Source organism: Cricetulus griseus, chromosome 4 (genome assembly GCF_003668045.3).
Source record: "Cricetulus griseus strain 17A/GY chromosome 4, alternate assembly CriGri-PICRH-1.0, whole genome shotgun sequence".
Taxonomy (NCBI): Eukaryota; Metazoa; Chordata; class Mammalia; order Rodentia; family Cricetidae; genus Cricetulus; species Cricetulus griseus.
This window is the reverse complement of record NC_048597.1, coordinates 176,608,203-176,633,930: the sequence shown is the minus strand read 5'-3', so window position 1 is coordinate 176,633,930 and position 25,728 is coordinate 176,608,203. Positions and strand designations below refer to the sequence as shown.

The 25,728-nt window shown below is 44.4% G+C and overlaps 1 protein-coding gene across 2 annotated transcripts in view; it reads left to right on the top strand.

Moving 5' to 3' along the window:
* Positions 1–7,409: 7,409 nt before the first annotated feature.
* Hacd3 (3-hydroxyacyl-CoA dehydratase 3) overlaps positions 7,410–25,728 on the top strand; it is a 32,753-nt gene continuing 14,434 nt past the window's right edge. Inside the window, exons 1-7 of one of the 2 annotated variants that reach the window (XM_027411355.2) lie at positions 7,506–7,639; positions 13,711–13,799; positions 17,603–17,645; positions 20,251–20,324; positions 21,153–21,317; positions 22,944–22,995; positions 25,048–25,158. In XM_027411355.2, coding sequence (XP_027267156.1) covers positions 13,758–13,799; positions 17,603–17,645; positions 20,251–20,324; positions 21,153–21,317; positions 22,944–22,995; positions 25,048–25,158 — 487 coding nt within the window. In that variant the 5' untranslated portion in view covers positions 7,506–7,639; positions 13,711–13,757. Of the gene's footprint in view, positions 7,640–13,710; positions 13,800–17,602; positions 17,646–20,250; positions 20,325–21,152; positions 21,318–22,943; positions 22,996–25,047; positions 25,159–25,728 lie in introns of both variants that reach the window. The other variant, XM_027411354.2, reaches the window with a different exon arrangement.

Genomic DNA, 25,728 nt, shown 5'->3' with positions numbered 1-25,728 from the left:
ATTATCAAAATACTATGAGCTATCTTGTACTTCCTTCACACTCATGGGTTCTCTACTATGTGCAGGCACCATTCTAAATCCTGGACCTGCAAAAAGCGAGGAAAAGGGACAAATTTCCTGACTTTTGTGCAGTTTGCATCCTCATAGTGAATTAGAAGACAGGCCTGGTAGTACAGGCTGACAATCTCAACACTCAGAAAGTTGAGACAGGAGGATTCTAAGCTCAAGACCTGTGTGGGTGACAGAGAGAGAGAGAGAGAGAGAGAGAGAGAGAGAGAGAGAGAGAGAGAGAAAGAGAGAGAGATAAACTCAGAGTTTTTAGGTTTCAATTTATTTTCTCTCTTCTATACCATGGTTAACAGGAACAAACAAACCCTCACTTGGCTAGGAATGTAGCTCAGTGGTAGAAAGTGTGCTTAGCAGCAGGGTGTGGTGGCTTGCACCTGTAGCTCAACACTTGGGAAACTAGGCAGGCATAGTTCTGTGAATATGAGGCTACAGTGAGGCAGAGGGCATCCTGGTTTATATAGTGAGTTCTAGACCAGAAAAGCCTGCTGCAGAGTGAGACCCTGTCTCAAGCTCCTCTTCCTCTCCTCTTCATGTAATCGTGTAAACAACCCTCAAATTCTAATGAAGCTGTAGGGCATTGTCTTTTAATACAACATCTTGGCAACATCACCTGCACCCACACAGCTAAAGAGAAAAGGGCCTACCCAGCGCTTATCTGGGTCTTAGTAGGAGAGGGTAGGAGGTTTGTGGGGAGTTCCTGGCAGTTTCCTCTGGGAAACTGCTCACAAGATACTTATCCCCCCTGCAGTTTTCTATGGCCTATATGGCTTTCTTTCTCCCTTTCCAAGAATGTAAAAAGTGTTTAATACAGTCTAGAATTGGCTGTTCAGGGATGGGGTGTCCCATAGCTCACATATCCCTTTCATTTCGGCATTGTCTTTTACAGTGTGCAGGTCAAGAACCCCGAGAAGCAGTGGACATGGTATCCCACACCTTTAGTTGAAGCACTCAGGAGGCAGAGGCAGAGGCAGATGGATCTAGGTGAAGCTGGCCTGCTCTACAAACTGAATTACAGGACAGCTGGGGCTACACAGAGAAACCCTGTCTCAAAAAACAAACAAGCAAAAAACAAATACAAAACAAAAAACCCCAAACAAACCACAGCCTGAGAAGATGCCTGACACCTTTGTGCACCCTTCATCTGAACATGTGAGTGAGAGGCCAAGTCTAAAAGTATCTCATTGTCTGCTGGCCAAACAAATCAGGCCTTGCCAAGTCTTGTTATGTGTGTTGACAAAGCTTAGCTGGCTTTATGCTGCCCTGGAAATCTTGTCACTGAACAGGAAAAGACAAGTTACCTAGAACATTAAGCGTGAATGAGAGCGCAGCAGGGAAGGAGGGCTGAAGAGCTGGCTCAGCAGTTATGAACATTTAATGCTTTTGCAGAGGACCTGGGTTGGGTTACAGTGGCTCCAGTGACTCTAGTTCCAGGGCCTCTGATGCCCTCTTCTGGCCTCCATGGGCACGAGGGACTCACAGAGTGCATATACATACATGCAGATAAACTTATACTTACAAAATACGAATAAGTAAATCTTCTGAAAAGTCTTTAAAGATAGTACAACAGAACTGGTACAGGCCCACCCCTGTGCAGACTGAAGCAAACCACCACCTAGAGGGAAAGTGTGAGCCGTCAGAATTGAGAGTTCTTTCTGTGGGATCTGGGCTACATCTGGAGCCAGGGCCTGTTTGATGTATTAGGTCTATAGTCTAGACTCTGACAACCTTTCATCCTGGGCCTCTACCAGTGACCAGTATTAAGGAGCCAGACTCCTGTAGTGAGACAGACCTGGCTTCACATTCATGCTCTTGTCTCTCTAACAGAGAAGTCAACCCTTTCTCGGTTTTCTCTGCCTCAACTGTGAAATGAGAACAGTAACACAGCTCAGATGGACATCACCGAGTGAAATGATACACTGAGAGAATTAGAAATGCTTGTGCACAATAGGCATTCCATGTGTCTTCTGATTTATTAATGAAAGTGATATGAGTGATACAGTAAAAGCCTTTCCTCTGAGAAGGTGGAAATCACAAAGCCATTCCTGGAGCCTGAATCATCCTCCTCGGAAGGTCCTTCTGGATCTTGAACTCGTGTGTGTGTACACATTCTATCTATTATATATATGTATATACCTACTTGTCTTCTATCATTCATCTGTTATCTGCCCACCTATCTACTATCATCTACCTATTGAACTGTCTGCTTATCATCTATTTATATTATTAGTGTCTAAAACCCAAACTCACAGAATCAAGGAATTGGAAATGATTTAAGAAATTATTCTATTTCCTTCTTGTTTTCTGTTTTGTTTTACTTTGGTTCTGGGGATTGAATGAGAGGTTTCACACTTGCCTGCCAAGCATACTACCATCAAACCATGTCTCTAGCCCTGATATTGACTTCTTTATTGCCTAGAGAAGGAAAGTGATCTGCTTAAAGTCACAAAGTCACTTATTGGCACTTTTCAGGTAGAAGTCCCCAAATTAACAAACGAGGTGCAATGATCTCAGGAGCTGTAGATTTAAGTTAGCTGGTAAAGTGGTTGCCATGCAAGCCTGGTGACCTGAGTTTGATCCCAAGTACCTACATAAAAAGAGACAAGCTTCATGTAGTCCCAGCACTGAGGAGACAGAGGTAGGAGAATCCCTTGGCTTCCTTTCCAGACAGGTTGACTGAGTCAGCAAGTTTCAGGTTCACTGGGAGATTCTGTCTCAAAATTAATTAACTGTTAATTAATTAATTTGGTGGAGAGCAATTGAGGAAGAGGCCCAATGTCTATCTCTGGCTTTCATATGCATACATATACATGTGCATGCACACTAAACACATGTTGCATACACAGTCACATGAACACACACATACTATACTGATCTCTTCCTAGATGTAGAACTTGACCAAGGACAATGCAATTAAAAAATAAAAAAACCTTAGGAACCGAGAGTCATGCCATTAGGCCTGCATGTAATCTTTCCAGCGACAAGCATTAGTCTCCCAATTTGACTACAGTCTAAACACAACTTCCAGACATAAGGAAAAGACATTAAATGATTTTGCTAATCTGCCCCTTGTTTTGTATTTACATTTTACATGTGAGCAGAGAAACATTTTCAAGCCATGTGTATTTCATTTTCTTAGTTTTTCTATAGCTCAACTCCCAAGTGCTAGGATTAAAGGCATGTGTCACCACCACCCAGCTACCATACATCTTTTTATACCTTATAGCTGGTGTGTGTGTGTGTGTGTGTGTGTGTGTGTGTGTGTTTGTGTGTATACATGTTCATACAGGTATGTGTATGTAGGTATATGGTGAAATGTTTTCTCCTGTCCCTAGTCCACCAGGCATTCGGTTTCCTTCTCCCCCCAAACGGATTACTTTCATGTATATACTTAATGTTTTAAGATATGCAAACAGATACAACCATTATACTCTGTATTTTACTCCTACTATTGCTGTACTCTTTATGCACGAATATTTGCTAACTGTCTCTGGCAGTCATATATGCAGCTAAGAGAACCAGAATTATCAGGTGAGGAGGAGAGAATATGAGGTAAAGCTCACATCCCACATGCAAGGCTGGTGTGGATGGAGGCCCTTAGCTCAGGTGGGGACAGCTCTGTGATTTCCTTTTAACTATAATTGATAAGTTGATCTTTTTGGTGAAGACTGGTTGCAGTACTCACCTTTTTGGCACTGTTGGGAGGTTGTAGGTATATGACCTGATTGTTCCCCACTAGATACCTGGGTTAATCCAGTCAGAGTCTCTCCCTTTGTGGTTTAGATGGACAGACCTGCTTTTGGTTATGGATAACTGGTTAGATGGTTCCTGCATAGGTGAGGCCCCAATGGCCTAATTCAGCAGCTCCCTCAGACCCTTCTTTTTTCTTCAGACATGGTCTCATGCATCCCAGGCTAGTCTCAAATTCCAAATGTGGCCTTGAACTCTTAATCCTCCTGCCTTCACCTCCCTAGTGCTATCTTCACCAACTCCCTTTCTTTTTTTCTTTTCTTTCTTTTTTTCTTTTCTTTCTTTTTTTATTTTGAGACAGGGTTTCTCTGTGTAGCTTTGGAGCCTATCCTGGCACTCGCTCTGGAGACCAGGCTAGCCTCGAATTCACAGAGATCCGCCTGCCTCTGCCTCCCAAGTGGTGGGATTAAAGGCATGTGCCACCAACGCCCGGCTCCACCAACTCCCTTTCTTAAAGTCCTTTAAGCATCAGAAGAGTATGTAAAAAGGTGAGCATCAAGGCCAGTCAGGATCTCTTGCCAACATCAGGAAACTAGGTTTAGGCCCTGGCATAGCCTTCATCAGCACCAAGTACAAAATAAAAGCTTCCTGCAGTGGTAATGACTGATATCTGAGAAGGGAGACATGGCCCTGGGCCAAACAGCGATGGGAAGACTATTTCTGGAGGACACTCAGATAGTCTTGTTATCACAAAACCTTTATCCCCTCCCTTCCTCAGCTTGGCACTGCATTCATATTCCCCCTCACACTATCCTACCTCCTTGAACTTTATAGCTGCTCTGGATGATATTTCTCCTCTATTTCCTTTTCCTTTTCCTTTTTTTTTTTTTTTTTTGTTTGCTCAGGATGGCCTTGAACTCAGTATGTAACCAAGGATGACTTTGAACTTCTGAACATCCCAACTGCCAACATTACAAGTGTTCACCACTATTCTTGATTTATGTGGTGCTAGGGATCAAATTCAGGGCTTTATGTATGCTAGGCAAAGCCTCTACAGAAGTTACAGTCCTCTCTACTAAGCTCTGTGTCTGTCTGTCTGTCTGTCTGTCTGTCTGTCTGTCTGTCTGTCTGTCTCTATTGAATTCCCTGAAGAGATGGGTCCAGGCCGGGCATCTCTGTGAGTTCGAGACCACCCTGGTCTACAAGAGCTAGCTACAAGAGCTAGTTCCAGGACAGCCTCCAAAGCCACAGAGAAACCCTGTCTCAAAAAACAAAACAAAACAAACAACAACAACAAAAAAACAGAAACAGATGACTGTACTTCAGGGAGCTGGGGTTGCAGCAGAGTGCCTGTCTCATGGGTCCTTGGAATTGAGCCTCAGCACTGCTGAGATGTAGATGGAGATATACGAGGGAGGAAGATGATGATGGTAAGAAGACAGAGAGGAGGAGGGGGAGAAAAATTGAAGAGCAATAAATCCAAGTCTTATCTAATGGACAAAGAAATTCTGGCCCAGAGGTTATGTTTTAGTATGTGGTGGCCAGCCCAGGATGACTCTGTGCCTTCCATCCATCCTAGCTTACGAAGTAGCCAAAACAAAATGCATTTCATGTTTAATAACTTTTACCTTATAGGAAGAGGTCAGCAAATAAGTCTCAGTTTTCAAATATGCTAGACTATAAGGATTTTTGTATTTCATTTACATCTGTCAAAATTGCCAAACTTATTGAATATACCAAAAAAATGTAGCAGTGGGATTTCCAAACATTGCCAGTTATTGGAACTCTGTAAAACTGCTCATCAGTGTTTGTTAAAACTAACCAGTTACCTTGTGACCTAGTAATTCCCATGCACTTGAGAAGTGGATCTCTGTGAGTTGGAGACCAGCCTGGTCTACAGATGGAGTTCCATAACAGCCAGGCTGGGCTACACACACACACACACACACACACACACACACACACACACACGAGTGCTGGGATTAAAGGCATGCACCACTGCCGACCAGCTGCAATACCTTAAAGTTCAAGGCTCACAGGGTTACTGTTGCCCTTATCTTCTACCTGGCAGATTGAATCAACTGCCAACTGGTTTGCCAATTACCAATTCCTTGGCACAGAGAGATTGCCTTTCTGGGCATGTATTTTATTATGACCCTCTAGTTTAATAAACTTTCTTGGCTCCTGTGTGTCTGTGGGATGCAACCAAAGTACGTCTATGAAGCAAACAAAGAGTTTCCTAATTTAATCTTTGCACTTTTCTACCTCTCTCCTTCATTCCCCAGATCGCTCCACTTTTGCACCTGTGCCTTCCCCGTGCTCCCACTATCCCATTGCTGATTCTGGCAATTCCTCCTCACCTCTCACACTTGGGCTCTCAAGGGTGTCACATCACATATCTGATCATGGTTCTGTTCTGACCTCCTACCTTGGTGAGTTCAGCACATTTGCATATTAACTTCTGTATGTTTTGTGTTATGCACTCACTGAGCTAAATGGTTCCTGGGAACACAGCTCAGCTGGGAAAGCAGCATTTCTGTGACAACAGATGGAGAGTTGGGGAGATGACAGTTGAACAGGTAAAATGCTTGCCACACAAGCACTAGGACCTGAACTTACTCCTCAGCACCTAAAAGAGCCTGTCAAGGTGGATGCTGAGACAGGTAGATTCTTGGTATGAGCTGATGAGCCAGTCTAGCCTACGTGGCAAGCTCTGGACCAATAAGAGACACTGTCTCAAAAAAATGTGCATCATGTAATCCCACCCTGGAAGCAGGAAGATCAGTTTACAGCAATCCTCCTTTACAGAGTTTGGAAGAAAGTCTGGGTTATAAGAGACCCTCCCTGGAAACAAAGACAACTTGGACTTTCCTGAGAAATTACCACCTTGGGTTGCCCTCTAACCTACACATGTGCGCTCGAACATGAGACATTCAAGACATCCATTGGTGTTTTTAGTTCAGGCTTTTTTCTTTTGCCTCCCCCCACCCCCCATAGATTAACTATGTAGCTCTAGGTACAAAGATCCGCCTGCTTCTGACTCAAAAGTGCTGTGATTAGAGGTGTGAGACACCAAGCCTGGTCCCAGGTTTCCTGTTCACTGCCCAGCAAACAGAATAGCCATTTGTTAGTTATTTATATTAACTAGTAAATAAAAAAAAAATCAATCCTTAGCTTCGCTAGGCACGTTCTGAGCGTTTAACAGCATTGACTAGTGGCCCTCGTACTGGAGAGCACAGAGAGCAAGCCATCAAGCATTGCTGACAGGTGTTTGTTTGACTAAGACCTAGCTAGGGGGTCAGTACTGTCTGTGTGTGGCTTTGAGGCTCAGAGAGGGAGTGCGCTCTCTCAAGAACCGCCGAGTACACCTGTAATAACTTGGAAGGGTTCCCTGAACACAAGCCTCTTCCTACGCCGATCCGCCCTTTCATTTGTAGATTAGAGCCTCTCACTTTCACGCTCTTGTGCAAGAACCCTCTCCGAAGCGCCTTAGGCGGTAAGCGCAGAGCCAGGAAGCCTCAGATCCCAAGGCCGCAGCGCCGGCCGCGAATCACGTGGCGCCGGCCCCTTGCGCTCCCGCCTCCGTCCCGCCCCGCGCCCGCACCCCCGGCTCGCACCGCCTCCCCTTCACTGCGCAAGCGCGGGCCGCGAGCGTGGGGCATCTCGAGACAGCCAGGCTGCGGGCTGCGGAGCGTGGAGGTTTGCGGCCTGCGTTCGGCCAGCTCCAGCGGCTCACAGGCCGAAGTACCGAGGCGCAGCAAAGCCGAGCCTCCCCGCTCCTCCGACTGCGTGGGCCATGGAGACTCAGGTGCTGACGCCGCACGTCTACTGGGCTCAGCGACACCGTGAGCTGTATCTGCGCGTGGAGCTGAGTGACGTGCAGGTAAAGGCCAGGCTGCGGGCTGCGCGCGGGATCGCGGCCCCGGTACCCGCCGCCGGCGGTCTCGGTTGTATGCGCTCCTGCAGCGCGCCAGTGGGAGCCGCGAGTGGGGTGCCCGGCCACCCTCAGGGCTGCAGGTGCCGGCGTGGGTTCTGCGCGTGGCCCCCGGCTCCCCCTTTGTTCCTGGCAGGTGTCCTGGGGAGCCGCAGCCGGGTCCTGGAGGCATGGCCGCCGGCTCGTGGGTTGTCCGAGGACCTCTGAGACATGGGATGAGCTCTGCGGGTCTGAGGTGCGGCGTGACAGTGGCCTGCTGGGCCGTGACTGGACGTCAGCACTGGCCTCTGAGGTCCATCCAGGGCGGCCCACTGACGTTCTCAAGGCCCGCCGCTGAGCTGGGGTGGGGGGAGGCAACCCCCCAACCGTTCAGTGATGGAAGTCTACCCCCACCCCCAGGAAATGATTTCCATCCTCTCTCTAAGGCTGTGAAGCTCAGCTCTGCCGAGTTGCATAAAGAAATGATCTTGTTACATTAAGCATAATTCTCATCTCATTTGCCTATTAATGTGAGCAAATCAAATCCCTGGGAACTTCCCTGCCTCTAACCAGATCATCCAGTATTCTGGTCTTCATGGAGCTAGTGGTTTGGGTCTGGAATGTTCTTTCTACAGTCATCCTTACTCCCTCATCTCCTTGACATCCAGGGTATTCTAACGTCCTTCGTTCCACCGACTGCCTCTTCTCTCAGAATTAGAGACATTTGTGTGGATTCATCAATCGGTCCGGCATATTTTCTTTCGGAGTCTAGGTACTGGGTGTCCCAGTTGAGTCTAATCTTTGCTTCTGGAATGTAAATTGTTTTCCTTTGTGAACGATGAAGATAATACTGGCCAGAATGTCTGAGTAATCAGTAACATTACGTGGCATGCCATTTAATGTGTTTAGCCAACCTGAGCTATAGTTTTCTATAATGGGATGAATAATTTTCTGTGCTATTTTTCTCTTACTCTGCCACGGGAATCTTTGCTAAAATTGAAAAAAATTATTATTATTATTATTATTATTATTATTATTATTATTATTTTGGTTTTTCGAGACCAGGATAGGCTTTGGAGCCTATCCTGGCACTCACTCTGGAGACCAGGCTGGCCTCGAACTCACAGAGATCCTTCTGCCTCCCGAGTACTGGGATTAAGGCGTGCGCCATCAATGCCCGGCTTAAAAAATTAACTTTTTATATTTTGGTGACATAATGCTATGTAGCTCTGGCTGACCAGAAACTTATGTAGACCAGACTGGTCTTGAACTCAGAGATTCACCAGCCGCTGCCTCCTGAGTGCCGGGATTAAAGGCGTGCACCACTATGCCCAGAGATATGTTGAAATGTGTTAATAGTGAAATCTCTGAATGTGGAGGGAAAGGTAAAAATTTCTTTTGGAGAGCAAAGTCCTTTTGAAGAAATTTTGGGAAGACTAAGTCTCTCATCTTACATGGAAGTTTTATCTTTCTGGGGCTCTGCATCTGCTATTCTGAGGCACTAATTAATTATTTTTTAAAACAGCATGTCAATACTGTGTGTAAGATATTATAGATTTATGGAGATGAGTCAGACAAGCTCCATTTTCCCAGGGCACAGGCAACTTTCCCAGTGCATTCCATCTACAAGGAAGCATATTACAAAAAAAAAAAAAAAAACCAGAAAGGTCTGTTCATGAATATGCGATTTGTCTGTGGTCATGTTGGGGGTTGGTGTTGAAACAGGCCTCTGGCATTAAAGGTCTTTGCCTCTCTTTCATTGGGTTGGAGATGACTTCCAGAAATGAGATGGTTTGCTCTCTACTTGTAACTGGGAAAACTTTCCTGAGAGCCTACCTGTAGCTAAAGCCAAGTTCATTGTAACTACACTCTTCAGATCTGGGGGTGATAGTGTCTGTTAAGAGGGTGTTAAAAACGGATTATAGGATTTCAGCATTGGTATGTGGGAATGCAAATGGAAGAGGGAGCTCACTGTAGCCTACATGTTGTGGGTAAACAGGCAGATCTGAAAAACAAACAAACACACACACACAACAATGAGGAGAGACCAACACAAGAAGTAAACTTTTGAGAAATATTCACTTTGGCCAACAGAGGATGATATTTGTTTTTTATTTTTTATTTTTATTTTTTGGTGGTGGTGTGACCAGGTTTTTGTGTTTATACAGAATTCTGCATTAGGCTTTGCCTCACTTTGTTAAGGTTTCAGAGTATTCTTCCCAGAAGTTGTTATTCTGTGAGATAGTAATGTCCAATAAGAGAATAGCCTGGTCTCGCTGTGAATTTAGTGACTGTCAAGAGCTGTCTCTGTTTGTTTTCTTGATTAATCTACCGAGGCTGTGTTGAAATGAGCTCTAACTCAGGGTTTGGCTCAAGATGAAGTAATTCATTTGCTCAGTATAAACCATTTAAGGATACCCACTCTTGCTGGTCCTTAAGGTAGGTTCTGGACTCTTGGACAGCTAATACCTCTTTGCCTCTTATGGCAATTCAGACAGCAGATGAGTGAATTTCAAAGGGTTGAAAACTATGTACTAGTGTGTAGTGATCAGTTCTGCCCCCTTCCCTCCTAGGACATAGTACACAGTCCAGTTGTCACATTAGTCTTTGGAGTTGCAGAGTTAGTGACTGATGAGAACTCACTACTTTTGTTTTTCGAGACAGAGTTTCTCTGTGTGGCTTTGGAGGCTGTCCTGGAACTCACTCTGTAGACCAGACTGGTCTCGAACTCACAGAGATCCGCCTGCCTCTGCCTCCCGAGTGCTGGGATTAAAGGCGTGTACCACTACCCCCACCCCCTGCTACAAATTGCTTTTAAACCCAATTCAAACATCAAAAGGGCCCTCCCTTCGAATTAGATATTATTCACATTTATCAAATTAAGAGGATGAGGCTAGTAAACGGAAGAAAAGGGGCCCAATTTCACACTTTCAATGACTTCTCTATCAGACAATGACAAAAATGGTGTCTTTCAACTGAAACCTTGCTAAATGAACACATGCTTTAGCAACTATGGTGGCTGAGACAGACCTGCCCATTAATCTGCCCTGTGGAAGCAGATTAATGGGCAGGTGGAAGCACTATTCTGAAGTCACCATTCCTCTACTACCTCCTTATCGTCCATCACTCATGTCAAGCACAATGTCACTGTGAAGTTGTGTTTCTGTTCACAATTCCCATACACAAAAGGAGTGGGTTCTAAACTGGGCGGTGGTGGTCAAGGCTGTATGACATGCTATAAGAGGCAAAGAGGTATTAGCTGTCTAAGAGTCCAGAACCTACCTTAAGGACCAGCAAGAGTGGGTATCCTTAAATGGCTTATACTGAGCAAATGAATTACTTCATCTTGAGCCAAGCCCTGAGTCAGAGCTCATTTCAACACAGCCTCGGTAGATTAATCAAGAAAACAAACAGAGGCAGCTCTCGACAGTCACTAAATTCACAGCGAGACCAGGCTATTCTCTTATTGGACATTACTATCTCACAGAATAACAACTTCTGGGAAGAATACTCTGAAACCTTAACAAAGTGAGGCAAAGCCTAATACAGAATTCTGTATAAACACAAAAACCTGGTCACACCACCACCAAAACCAAAAACAAACAAACAAAAAAACAAACCAAACAACGTTCTCTGTTGGCCAAAGTGAATTTGAGACCAGGCTGGTCTATAAGAGCTAGTTCCAGGACAGCCTCCAAAGCCACAGAGAAACAGTGTCTTGAAAACACCCCACGCCCCCAACCAAAACAAGTGATTTGTAAACTGGGCCATGGTGTTGCATACCATTAATCCCAGCACTTGGAGGCAGAAGCAGGTGGGTCTCTGTGAGTTGGAGGCTAGCCTGGTCTACAGAGAGAGTTCCACGACAGCCAGGGCTGTTACACAGAAAAACCCTGTCTTGAAAAATTAAAAAAGAAAAAAGTGATTTGTCCCACCCAAGCAGGTGGGGTTATATGACTGTGATACTAATCTTAGACAGACACGCAGAGCAGTAAAGCAGAATGTTATCTATTAGCAGACCAGTCCACACATGAAACCTTATCATTTGGCCAAGATGGGTTTACATGTTACTTGGCAAAGAGTGGACTATTCAGAAAATTGGATTAGAAGAACTATTAATCCAAATGGGAGAAAGATACAATTCCTATCTGTGTCATTCACAAAAATCATTTTCAAGTGGGTTAATGAACTGACTGTGTAAAGTGCAGCTGCTGAAGAGAACCGGGGAAATTGTAGTATTAGACACAGAAGAACATCTTAAGAAACAAAAACGTAAACCCTGAAGGAAAAGCTTGGTGAAGATACTTGCTGAAAATACACTAGCAAGTGATTAGTATCTTGCCTAAAAGAGCAGAGTAAGACAACAGATGTGTTCTCTAGCAGAAAAAAAGAGCAGATAATAAAAGCAGGTCAAAGATTGGCCAGGAAGCCTGAAATAATCAGGGGCAGTATGACGGGATGGTATTTTTTCACATGAGATTGGGAAATACAGAGAGCGTCTGACATTATCAGCTGATGCTGTGGATGTTTGGGAGAGAGACATTACACGTTTTTGGAGGGAGTGGATGGCTGTGGTGGCACCCTCCTTTAATCCCAGAATTTGGGAGGCAGAGGCAGGTGCATACCTGTGAGTCTGAGATCAGCCTGGCCCACATAGCAAGTTCCAGGTTAACCAGGGCTACATAGTGAGACCTTGTCTCAAATTAAGAGGAAAAATTGCACGTGTGTGTGTGTGTGTGTGTGTGTGTGTGTGTGTGTGTGTGTGTGTGTGTGTAAGTTTGAGACACAGTGTATGTGTGGAGGTCAGAGGACAGCTTGCATAGTCAGCTCTCTCCTTCCATCATTTGGGTCCAGGGGCCCGAACTTACGCAGTAAGGCTTGGCTATAAGCTTCTTTGCTCACTGAGACGTCATTCTGGCCCATTTTTGTTGTTGTTTTGTGAGTCCTCAGTGAGTCATTTTTAATATAGTGTGAGTATTAATTGGTAAAAATTAATTTGGTTGAGTTGAAGATGTACTTAAGTAATTACAATTGTACCAGTGTCTGTTTTATTTTCTTTTAAACCACAAATAGAGCAGAATGCCAATGGATATTAGTTATGGATGGCAATGTTTGTTATAATTTTCAGTGTTTGGTTAATGGCTTGAAATACTTAACAATAAAATTCAGAAACTCCAAACTGTTCATAATCACAAAACAAAAATACTCATAAAGGGGCAAACTTGGTCATTTGATTGATTCAGGTACAAGGAGGCCATGCACTAGGTACTTGGTAGAAACAGGTAATATAAAGCTGGTACCTGCAGGTTGAGGTGAGTGGACAGGGGACAACTTACAAAGTAAAACACTGGATAAGTGCTATGGAGTAAATACACAGTGCTGAAATGGTAGGGGCATTTTTAAATAAAGCAGTTAGGGAAGGCTTCATGGAGGGAATGATGTTTGAGTCAAGAGAAATTGGAAGGATAAAATGAGTTATGCAGGAGGCATGGAGGTAGGATTGGGTTTGTAGTTCAGAGGAAGAATGTGTTCTTTGAATGCTTGCAAGACCATGAGATTGATCCTCCTCATGCACAGAAGTGGACAAAGCAGTTCAACCTGGGGAAAAAAAAGAAGCCCATGGATATAACAGTCTGATAGTGCATGGACTTAAAGAGAGGCCTGGGGCTTAGAGGGTTCTGGGGGAACAGAAAGGAATTAGTATGTGTAGGGTGTTGTAAGGAAAAGAGGGAGAGGGGGTTGGAGGGTTTAAAGATGTAGGTCATGTAAAGTCTTGTTGCCATGGCAAGGGGCTTGGATTTCATTGTGAGAGCAATGGGAACTATTGAAGAGTTTTGAGCAGAAGGATGACTCCCTTGGATCTGTATTTTGAAAATTACTCAGGGGCTTGCTGGTAGAGTACTTGACTGCCATGCAGCAAGGGCCCGTATTTGTATCACAGCACTTTGTATGTTTGTATGTTGGGGGTTCTCTGCATCTGCTGTGTGGATTATAATGGGACAGATGTGAAATTACAAGGACATTCCCCTTCTTTTACACAGGGTGGCATGTAACCCAGGCTGGCCTTGGACTGGCTCCGTAGCTGAGGATGACCTTATGCTTCTTTGCCTCTTGGAACTGGTGTTGGGATGTAAGCTTAGAAGGAAGAACCTGAAGAAGTTTGTAATTCACGAGGACTACTGTAGCTTCATCAGTCAAGGAATACCTCCAAGGAGATAACATTTGAGCAGAAACCTTTATGTTAAAAAGCCATACAAGAGCCAGCTGTGAGGGTGCACACCTTTAAACCCAGCAGTTGGGAAGCAGAGGCAGGTGGATCTTCTGGGTTTGAGGTCTACAGAGGGAGTTCCAGGACAGCCAGGACCGCACAGAGAAACCCTGTCTCACAATAAAAAACACCCCTCCAACCAAACCAAACAAAGAACAAACCAAACAAAAACCCATAAAAGGAGGCCGGAGGCTTAGTGGTTAAGAGCACTGGCTGCTTTTATAGAGGACTGAGGTTAAATTTCCAGCACTGACATGGCAGCTGTCCTAGTTAGAGTTACTATTACTATGATGAAACACTGTGACCAAAAGCAAGTTGGGGAGGAAAGGGTTTATTAGCTTATACTTCAGCATTGCTGCTCATGACTGAAGGAAATGAGTACAGGAACTCAAACAGGGCAGGATCCAGGAGGTGGAAACTGATGCAGAGGCCTCGGAGGAATGCTGCTCACTGACTTGCTCCACACGTCTTTCTCAGCCTGCTTTCTTATAAAACCCAGGATCACCAGCCCAGGGATGGCACCATGTACAATGAACCAGGCCCTCCCCATCAATCAATTTTTAAAAAAATGCTTTATAGCTGATCTTATGGAGGCATTTTCCCAATTGAGGTTCCCTCCTCTCAGATAACTCTAGCTTGTGTCAAGTTGACATAAAATTAGCCAGCACTGCAGCTCACAAACTGTGACTTCAGTTCCAAGGGATACCATGTCTACTTGTGGCCTTTGCAGACACTAGAAATGAGCATCATGGATACACACATGCATGCAGGCAAAACATCCATATACATAACCTTGTTCTTTGTTTTTTGTTTTATTGAGAGGGTTTCTCTGTGTAGCTTTAGCTATGTAGACCAGGCTGGTCTCGAACTCACAGAGATCCACCTGCCTCTGCCCCCCAAGTGCTGGGATTAAAGGCGTGCACCACCAACACCTAGCAAATTTTTAAACAAAGAAGCCACGCAAGGACTGGGTATGTCATGCAGTAGTAAAGTGCCTGCCCAGCATATGCAAGGTCCTGGATTCTATTCCTGGCACTGAAAAAAGAAAAAAATGAGCCTGTGGCACTGTGGGATTATTACACAGAGAGAAAAGTTTTTGGGAAATCCTTCCATGGAAAGCAGTAGCTAGTAAACTCAGGACACCCTCTCAAGACATGGAAGTAAAGCTGGAGAGTCTGGACCAAGTCATTTTTGGTGAAGACATGAAGTATCTCAGATTCCACCTGTAGGGGTCCTCATGTCTGTGACTTCCTGCAGAACTGCTTCCTTGTTGCAGCTTCAGGCCTGCTGCATTAACTCTTCCGCATAGGTTCTCAGCACACACAGGCAAAGCTAAATACCACTGATGTGAATGAGAAGGGAAGCCCTCTGTGTAAAGGCTCGCTTAGCAGAAAGCTCATGAACTCTTTGCACTGTGTCAGAGGTTATGAAGATAGCTGCGATACTTTACTTTCACTTCCTTGAACAATTACTGAGGCCTTAGGGATAGAGAGCCAAATATGATAGGTCCCTGCTGTCAGCAAGGCAAGTCTAGAGGATCAGAGAAGCTACGAAACAATAACTCAAAACCGTGTTGAAAGTGCTGTAGCAAAGGTGAATGCAGGAAAGAAGCTGTTAGAGGTCAGGGGAAGAAAGAGGCGTTAAAGCTGATGCCCTGCAGGCATAGACACTTAGATATTTTAAGAGGAGGAAGCCTTTTATCCCAGCACTCAGGAGGCAGAGGCAGGAGCTCTCTGTGAGCTGGAGGACAGCCTGGTCTACAGAGAGAGTTCCAGGACAGCCAGAGCTACACAGAGAAACCCTGTCTCAAAAAACCAAAAGAGGAGGAAGAAAACAATGTGGTCGTGAGTGCTGACTACTGTCAACGCCCTATGTGTGATCTTCCAGTTTAATTCTCAGAATAGTCTTGAAGTTGTGTGTGTGTGTGTGTGTGTGTGTGTGTGTGTGTGTGTGTGTGAGAGAGAGAGAGAGAGAGAGAGAGTGAGTAGGGCATATGTTTGGAGGTCAGGAGACAACCCAAGGAGTTGGTTTTCTCTTTCTACCATGTGGGCTCTGGGGATGAAACTCAGGTCTTGGCTGTTAAGTACCCTTACCATAGCCCATGAGAAGTCTTTTTTTTTTTTTTTTTCTTCTGAGACAGGGTGTTTCTGTGTAGTCCTGGCTGTCTTGGAAGAGATTATACATTTAGTCCAGTTTTCCTTTTGGGATAAATATTTCTTTTTTCTCCTCTTTTTTGGAAACATAATACTAGAAGATGAGGGCCCCAATTCCCAACATAGCTCCTACAAGTGAGTTCTTGGGAGTGGGTCTGAAATTAGGATAGAAATTGTTGATTTTGTATAATTCCAATGAGTCAATGTGTCCTCAGCGTTTGGGGTCTGTGTACTAAGCAGATACTCTGGTTTAAGCTGGGATCTTATGTTGGGCTTGTGCCTTCAGATTTTCTGGAGATTGGAGTACTGGGTACTGAGGGTGGTTGGGAGAGTGGTCAGGGCACAGGAATACACTTGGAAAGTTGTATCTTGGTGCCCTGGTGTGTAACTTCCTGCAGTCCAGTCTTAGATGAGGTTCTTTGGTTGTGTCTGTCCTCTTGTCTCAGAGATTGCCCAGATTGCAGCTCCTCTGTGTGCTGTTTTTACTTCCACCCACGTGGTTGTTCACTAAAGTCTGACACTCACTCAGCTTTTACTCACCCCCTTTTCGAGGTTGTTCACTAAAGTCTGACACTCACTCAGCTTTTACTCACCCCCTTTTTCTTGTTGCTCGTGGTTCTGCACAAAGCATGTAGGTACCCATTGATCTGGTACCTGCTCTCTAGCTCCTCTCTGCCTTGGTGTTTTTCTTTGATGAGTGATGGAGTGCAGATAGCTGAGAGTCAAACAGAAAAATAGATGTATCGGTTATGATACTCGGATGGCACCACTTCTCATATAGCCACCTTGAGTTGTTGGTAGGAATTATCTACTGGAAAAAAAGCTTTAGTTTTACCTTCAACTGTTGCAGGTGTTCATTAAGTACTTTCTGGGGTAAATGCAAAATCTGGAAAATTTTGAGCCTGATCGTCCTTTTCAGTTAGAAGTTAAGGGAATGTGGAGCCTGAGGCTGTTAGAACCACAACAGTGTGTTTCATGTTTGTTGACTCTGTTGTGAGCCCAGCCCTGTTGTAATTGTTGTCTTCTTCATTTTGGTACAAGGCTCCCACCTTGGTGAATGTGTTCCCAACTACTCTGTTCCCATTGTGTTTGTTCTCTTCTCAACTCAAATAACCCTTAAATTCGGGTTCATTCTCTCAGTCTTGTTCTTTCTCACCGGAAGTGACTCATCTGTTCCACTGGGTGATCAGGGATGCAGCCTCAGAGATCTGTCTGTTCCCCCATCCACCTTACATAGCCCCTTGCCTGCCTAGCCATCATCATAATGTCCTGATACACAACCTGATGATTCTTCGGAGTTAGAGCAGTTCAGAGTCCTCGGAGGAGGCTGCAGTCAGCTAGGTACCCTTAGACACAGAAATCTGCAGAGATGTGAACAGACCCCCCCCCCCCTTAGTGGGCAGACACAAGAGTAGGAGGTCAGTCTCCAGGAGGAGGAGGGGAGGAAGTTTCTGCTGTATTGTGATTTCTCCACATTAAAATGTCTCTTGTGTCTCTGGTCTCTTTTCACAGAACCCTGCCATCAGCATCACGGAAAATGTGCTGCATTTCAAAGGTTAGTATCTGGGTGATGACTGTAGCCCTCTGCATAGACCACAAGGCATGATGGTCATTTCTTTTTTAAAATTAAAAAAAAAATATTGTTTATTTATTTATTTGGTTTTTCAAGACAGGGTTTCTCTATGGCTTTGGAGGCTGACCTGGAACTAGCTCTTGTAGACCAGGCTGGTCTGGAACTCACAGAGATCTGCCTGCCTCTGCCTCCCGAGTGCTGGGATTAAAGGCGTGTGTTACCATACTTTGCAGACATATTTATATTTTTAAAACTGTGTGTGTATGTATGTCTTTGACCACGTAGGCCAGATGAATGTGTCAAATCCCCTGAAACTGGAGTTACATATGGTTGTGAACAGACACATGGGTGCTAGGAACTGAACTCTGCTCCTCTGCAAGAGAAGCAAGAGCTATTTATAACTGCTAAGTTGTTTCTCCAGCCCCAATATTTGTTTTTAAAAATGAGAGTATTTGGATCATCTAGATGGCTCCCTTATAATCAAGTATTGCCACACATCAGTGACTGCATCTGTGACCCAAGCTGAGATAGAACCATTGACACAGTGCACAGACATGCATTCAGGCAACACTCATAAACATAAAAGAAGTATTTAAAGTTTATTTGAAAAAAAACATTATAATGCAAACAAAGACAGACAACTTTATTTATTACACGTGTGCTGAGGAATGTGGGGATCAATCCCAGGGCCTCCCACATCCTGAGCTGATGCTCTGTTGCTGCTGAACAGTAGAACATGGCTTTTCTATTTCTTTTAAAGGTTTGTTTGTTTGTTGTTTGTTTTGGTTTTTCAAGACAGAGTTTCTCTGAGAACTTTGGAGGCTGTCCTGGAACTAGCTCTTGTAGTCCAGGCTGGTCTCGAACTCACAGAGATCCTCCTGCCTCTGCCTCCAGAGTGCTGGGACTAAAGGCCTAGCTAAAGGTTTTTTGAGACGTGGTCTTGCTATGTAGTTCAGGATATCCTTGAACTCTAGATCTTCTTGTCCCAGCCTCCTGAGTGCTGGATTATTGGCCTGAAAATCTCTTGCTGTTCTGATGGTCTCTGAATCCAAGGATCTAGCCCATGTTTTCTCTGTAGCTCCTGAGCAGGCTTCCTGTTGTCCCCAAGACAATGGGCGTGTTCATTGTGTTGAAGGGCAGCCAGTGGGTGGGTCTTCCTACTCTCTTGTCATTCTCGTTTTTTTTCAGAGTTGGTGTCTTTCCTTTAGAGATGGCATGACATGTAGCCCAGGCTGGCTACAAACTTGCTATGTAGTTGGGTATGACTGTGAACTTCTGATCCTACTGTCTACCTCTCAAGGGATGTGACTACATATACGAACCTCCATGCCTGGCTTCCAGGGGTTATTTGAAAGTGGAATTTCCATTTTACCTCAGTTCCACCCACCCTGGTATACTTTCATAAAGCCAATCTGGCTTTGTTGTTTTTCAAGATAGAGTTGTGGTGGTAGCACAGGCTTTAGGGTTCAGCCTTTGAGCTGTTCTTCTGTAATAACCACTCAGCAAGTGTTAGGCCAGAGGAGGGAAGAGAAACCTGGAGGGAACCTAGTGAAAACTAGTAGAGAGCAGAAGGGGAAGGGTGTCCTATGGGAGTTGCTGGGTCTAACGGTCACCGGCACCTGCTTGATTTGGGAAAAGATTATGTCCTGGCTCAGGGATGGAGTGGCCACCTCAGGGACTGTTCCTTCAGTTCTGCCCATTCTCTGCTCTGTTGCATTTGGGACTGCTAAAGGACAGGTCAGCTTCTGCCTTTGTTTTATGTCCCTAGTTGGAGGGTTTTTAGATCAGGGCCGTCTTTGAGATAGTTTAGCATTTCCACATACCTGTAATTCTCTCATTCATCTCTCTTCTCCCTGTCTCCCTGTCTCCCCCATCTCTGACTCTGTCTTTCTCTCTGTCCTGGGACTTGAACCCAGGACCTAGTGCATGCTGGCATATACTCATGGACTCCACATCCCAGTCCTGTGGCCTGCCTTAACACTGTCAGCATGGCACACATACCTGACTTTTTTTCTGCTCAGGATTTAGAATCAAAGTAAATGTGAAAGTTAAATTTTATCTATGTGTCCCCTTGGGCCTTCCCTGTTGTTTTCCTTTCTTCTTTCTAGCTTCTTCCTTCTTTCCTCCTCCTTTTTTTTTTTTTTTTCTGTTATTGTACCTGGTATTCTTCAGACTGTATTAAGGTAGCATAAGTAGTCCAAAACAGACTGCAAGTAAACATACAGAATTCAAGTTTGCCCATGGTTTGGCTTATTCATCTGTGGAGTTGCCCTGTCCTCATGCTTGCATGTTCCCATACTTTTGATGGAAGTGTTAACTTTTTTTTTTTTAATTTTGTGTGTGCTGATGTTTTGCCTTCATGTATGTCTGTGTGAGAGTTTCAAATCTTGGAGTTACAAACAGTTGTGAGCTGCCATGAAAGTGTTGGGAATTGAACACTGGTCCTCTGGAAGAGCAGTCAGTGCTCTTAACCACTGAGCCATCTCTCCAGCCCATTGCCTTCTTTTTCAAAGCAATGTAGCTGGTTGATTTTTGGGTGTCCTTGCTCTGCTCAAATTCACAAAAACCCACATTCTTTTCTTTGCAGCCCAGGGACATGGTGCCAAAGGAGACAATGTCTATGAATTTCACCTGGAGTTCTTAGACCTCGTGAAGCCAGAGGTATGCTTTCTGTTTTCTCATAGCCTTTCCATTTAGGAAATGCATAGTAGTAGTTAGTGAAACAAAGGGCAGGTTCTGAGGATGAAGAGCAAAGGGGAGTGATACCATTCCATTTGGAACAGAACTCTGGCTTTAGCTGCAGAGGAATGGGAACCCTGGGGGGTGAGGGGCAGGTCTGAGCAGCATCTGGTTTGGGCCATTATTTGTGATGTGAACTTCCATTTTTCTCATGTGTTAATAGATGAAGGCTCAGGTGAAATCTCTGGATCCCTCCCAGGTCTGGTGTTCTCTTATTTTAGTGATGGCAGGGGAGAGTAGGGTGACAGGTGGTTGAAGTCCTCATCATGAGGCTCTCATGAGATTCAGTCACTCTGGCAGTAAGGAACATAGTAAGCAGAAAGGATGAAGGAAGGTAGCTGGTCTTGAAAAAAAAATGCTGGGAGTATAAAAGCAGTTTCTTTTAGCCCCAGGAAGCTGATGATTCTGGATTCAGATTTCTTGCTTGGGGGCTTGTGTTCATGGATCTACTTGTGCAGGGCCTTGTTCTGAAAGAGCTCAAATAGTCAGCCCTGGCATAGGGCCTGAGAACATGTCATGGGCCTGCCATGGAGACAGTGAAAAGCTAGAACAGAATGAGAGAAAGACACTGCTGCTCTTACCAGCTGTTCCCTGCAGCAGCCCTTGGTCTAGAATACTCCCCATGTATCAGACCTTGCAGAAGCAGAGCAGGAAGAGGAGGAAGCACCATGCAGCTTCTCCGTGGAGCCATACCAACATGGTGCAGTCAGTGCATGGAAAAGGAGTTCTCACACTCACTGTCTCTCCTAGCCAGTGCACAGGCTGACCCAGAGGCAGGTGAACATCACAGTCCAGAAGAAGGTGAGTCAGTGGTGGGAGAGGCTCACCAAGCAGGAGAAGCGCCCACTGTTTTTGGCCCCTGACTTTGATCGCTGGCTGGATGAATCTGATGCAGAAATGGAGCTGAGAGCCAAGGTGAGTAAGCATGCTAGCCCTTGTTGCTGAAGATGGAAGTCGTGAGGGTTTGATAGAATGGACCCACATTACACATTGACGTGGAGGCCTGGCAACATGACTGTAGAGTACTCATCATGTCAGTGTGGTAGGCTGCTTCACTTAGGGTTCATATGGTGTTTACCCCAGAGCCAGGCTAAAGAGATGGTTTCTGCGGAGAGAGGTAAAATACCATTCTTATCACTTGTCAAAGATACACAGAATCAAAAGGCAGAGCACTGCTGGCCAAGGCAGTGCTTACCAGGGTCCTCTCCCCGTTCTTCACTACTCTTTGGAAGAAGTCACTATGTGGATCACACACCCTTTCAGAGTAGGGAGAAGTTTCCATATCATTTGTTTGAAAATTTTCTATGTGAAAAAATTTCCTGTTCTCTCCCATTTCTTTATTCAGTCATTTCCATTATTTTATGCTTAGGATTATAATCTAACACTGTTTTCATTGATCAAATCATTCCAGCTGTGGCCATCGAAGACCCTTTCATTTCACCCATTGTAGGATATTTTTTTTTCTTTTCTTTTCTCTTCACTCTTTCTTACTTTCTGGCATTCTATAACCTACCCCAGGTATAGCTTATATATATCCTTTGTTTCAGTCCTAGAATAACCATTTCTTTAAGGAGCTGTCTTTTTTCTTTTTTTCTTTTTTTTTTTTTCACTTTATGTATATTGGTATTTTGTCTGCATGTAGGTCTGTGCCCACAGAGTCCAGAAGAGGGCATCAGATCCCCTGGAACTGGAGTTACAAATGGTTTTGAGTCACTGTGTGTGTACTGGAAATCTAACCCAGGTCCTTTGAAAGAGTAGCCTTTGCTCGTAACTACTGAGTCATCTCTCTAATCCAAGCTGTGTTATTTTTTGAGAGTGATATTAACAGCCAGATCAATTGACAGTGAGGAAATACAGGTGTGCATACTCACACATACATATACTTAGAAATACAACTTTTGCTGTATATTAAGCTAAACATAAGTTTACACTGAAGCTGGACAGTGGTTAAGAACAAGAGCGCTTGCAGAGGATCTGAGTTCTGTTCCCAGCGCCCACATCAGATAGCTAACAACCCCCTGTAACCCCAGCTCCAGGGGATCTGGTGCCCTCTTCTGGCCTCCTCTGGTGCGCGCGCGCGCGCGCGCACACACACACACACACACACACACACACACACACACACACACATACACACAGAGAGAGAGAGAGAGAGAGAGAGAGAGAGAGAGAGAGAGAAAGAGAGGTACATATGTATATATATACTTAAAAGTAAATAAATAAAATCTTAAAAGAAAAGAAGTCTGAAACAGCACTTCCTGCCTTCAGCTACTGTTCCTTTGGTGCTCTAACAAGTCTACAAAGGGTGTCCTTTGTAGCTGTAAGAGTACACGATTGCCCCAGGCAGTCTGGAAACTAGCCAATTAGCCATTGGTTGAGTAAATATCCTATCCTGAAAGCTGTGATTTGGAACAGTCTCCTCAGCAGAGCATAGAGCACAGTGGAGGAGGTGGCCTGATATGTCAGAATTCTTTGCCAGCACCTGGCCTTTTGTAAGCATACAAGAATTCTAACTTGTATTCTTGGATGTTTAAATTCTAGGAGGAAGAACGCCTAAATAAACTCAGACTAGAAAGTGAAGGCTCCCCTGAAAGTAAGTGCCTGAAAGTGGCTACCAATTAACTTGTGATGGATTTGGGGGTGGTAGGGATGGCAGGCGAGTGGGGAATTCACCCTAATGAATGCTTGGGTGAGTCTGTTTAGTTTTTAGCTATGAACACACACTAAAGCCTCACCTTTAAAGATGTTTCCTTTCTGTTTGGGACTAACCTTGTCTGAGTAAACCAAGGCTAATGTAGCAGACAAGAACCTTGGTCTCCTGGTCCAATGGACTAGGGGCAGATGGCACCCAAACCTATATCCTGGTGTCTCCTCTCACTTGAAGTCTGAAGGGCTGTGCCATAGATGCTTGTGGTTATCACCTCTCAAAATGGAAAGTGTTTGCATGAGTGTCTATGTACCATGTGCATTTAGGGTGCTCGAGGGAGCCAGAAGAAGGGATTGTATCTCCTGGAGTTACAGATAGTTGTGATCTTCGATGTGGGTGCTGAGAACCAAACCAGGGTCTTCTACAATAGTAGCAAGTAGTCTCAACCACTGAGCTGGCTCTCTAGCCCCTATTCAGAGTTGTTGTTGTTATTATAGTTGTTATTGTTGATATAAGGTCTCACTTTGTAGTCCTGGCTGGCCTAGAATTCTATAGGTAGATCAGGCTGGTCTGCCTGCCTCTGCCTTCCGAGTGCTGGGATTAAAGGCATATGCCACCATGCCACCCTGCCTGGCTATTCAGAATCTTAGAAAAAAAATCATTGTATCTAACCAAATGTTTAATAGAAAGAAGGTCTATACGTGTTTTGGTGATGGTGCAGCAGCTGCCTGTTACACATGCTGCCTGGAAAAGCACCAAAGCAGCTCTAGGTGGGGTCTGGGTGAGTTAACTGTAGGCACCATCCTCAAGAACTGGTGCTCTAATGGTAGGCTCATATAGGACTATGGGAAATTGCTTGTGAGCAACAGAACGAGACGAGGCTCAGTGTTCATCCTAATCAAACATTTGCAAGGGCATTATTTGGCATGCCATAAGTAAGGAACCGTTTAGAGAAGTGGTTTCCAAATTGTGTTCTGTGGTACCTCAAGGGTTCCCAGAAATGCTTTGGAGGAGTAGATAGGTCTTTCCAGAAGCTCTGCTTTAATTGACACAGATCTTGTGTTTTATACATTAAGGTTCTGAGTGTGCATGTGTGTTGGGTGCTTTAAGTGAGTTTTAAAAAAGATTTGAGTGGCCACTAATTTAGAGAAATAATCTTCAAAGAGTAAAAAAATAGTCTCTAAAGAGGATTTGTGGAGGCAAAGAACAATATAAGAAGCCACCTTGAGTGGGTGAGGTGGTGGTAAACTGCCTTTAATCCCAGCACTCGGGAGACAGAGGCAGGTGGGTGTCTGTAAGTTCAAGACCAGCCTGGTCTACAAAGTGAGTTCTAGGACATCTAGGGCTACACAGAGAAACCCTGCCTCAAAAAACAAAACAAAACAAACAAATAAAAAAAGAAGCCACCTGATGAAGATTTTGCTGCTGTCCTCTGATCCCCTACACTTGAGCCATGGTGCATGCACCCAACTCCCTAACAATAACAACAATTTTTTAAAAAAGATTTTATTTATTTATTTATTCATTTATTTATTCATTTATTTATTCATTTATTTATTTATTTATTTATTTATTATGTATACAGTCTTCTGCCTGCATGCCAGCAGAGGGCACCAGATCTCATTTAAGGTGGTTGTGAGTCACCTTGTGGTTGCTGGGAATTGAACTCAGGACCTCTGTAAGAACAGTCAGTGCTCTTAACCGCTGAGCCATCTCTCCAGCCCTGTTGTTTTGTTTTTTTGTTTGTTTTAATTTTTGAGACAAGTTGGTGCTTTTCTCCTGAGCTGGCCAAGTCTACGAAAGGAGGCTGGTGAACATACATGTTGGCAGGCAATGATCAATATATTTTCTTTATGGGAGAGGGAGCCCAGGCTAGGAAGACATAGGCCAGATATTTGTGTGGTAGCTTAGAACCACCCAGGTGAAAGAAAGGGTTGGAGTTCCAGAGCTTCTCTCTGGGTTGTATTGAGTATCTCACTTCCCTACTTTGCTTTTCAGCCCTTACAAGCTTGAAGAAAGGGTACCTGTTCATGTATAACCTTGTGCAGCTTCTGGGCTTCTCCTGGATCTTTGTCAACCTGACAGTGCGGTTTTTTATTTTAGGAAAAGGTAAGTATGAAATTTTTGAGGTAGCTGTCTCTGCCTTTGACAGAACAGTCACCTTGCTCTTCCTACCCTTCCCCATGAGCCCATAGCACTCATTTCCCAGTTCCTGGTGAGACAGACTGGCTGGAGCAGCCCTAAAGACTTCACTTCTGCAGATGTGCTCTATGGAAACGAGCTAGAGACAAAGTTTCTTCAGATGTGATATACATGGCATTAAGTTAGAAACTCCCCACATGTCTTTATCAGTGAGGAATTTCTGTGGAATATTCACTAGTGTGATATTGTGAAGCATATAGACAGTTAACAATAGCATGGAACAACACTTATGAGAGGCTAAAATTAATGCATAGATTATTTTTTCTTGTTTGATCATAACCATATAAAAGAGGAAGTAACCAGACCAGCTTGCAAACTGGTACACTCAAAAAGATTAGAATGCACTTTTCTAATAACTTGAATGTAGATGTTTAAAAGTTCAATTTCTTTTGTAAAGTAGGTATGGGGAAAATATAACTATAATAGAAAATGTAAACTGTTTGAAAAGAAAAATGAGTTCTTTTAGAGCATCCTTCT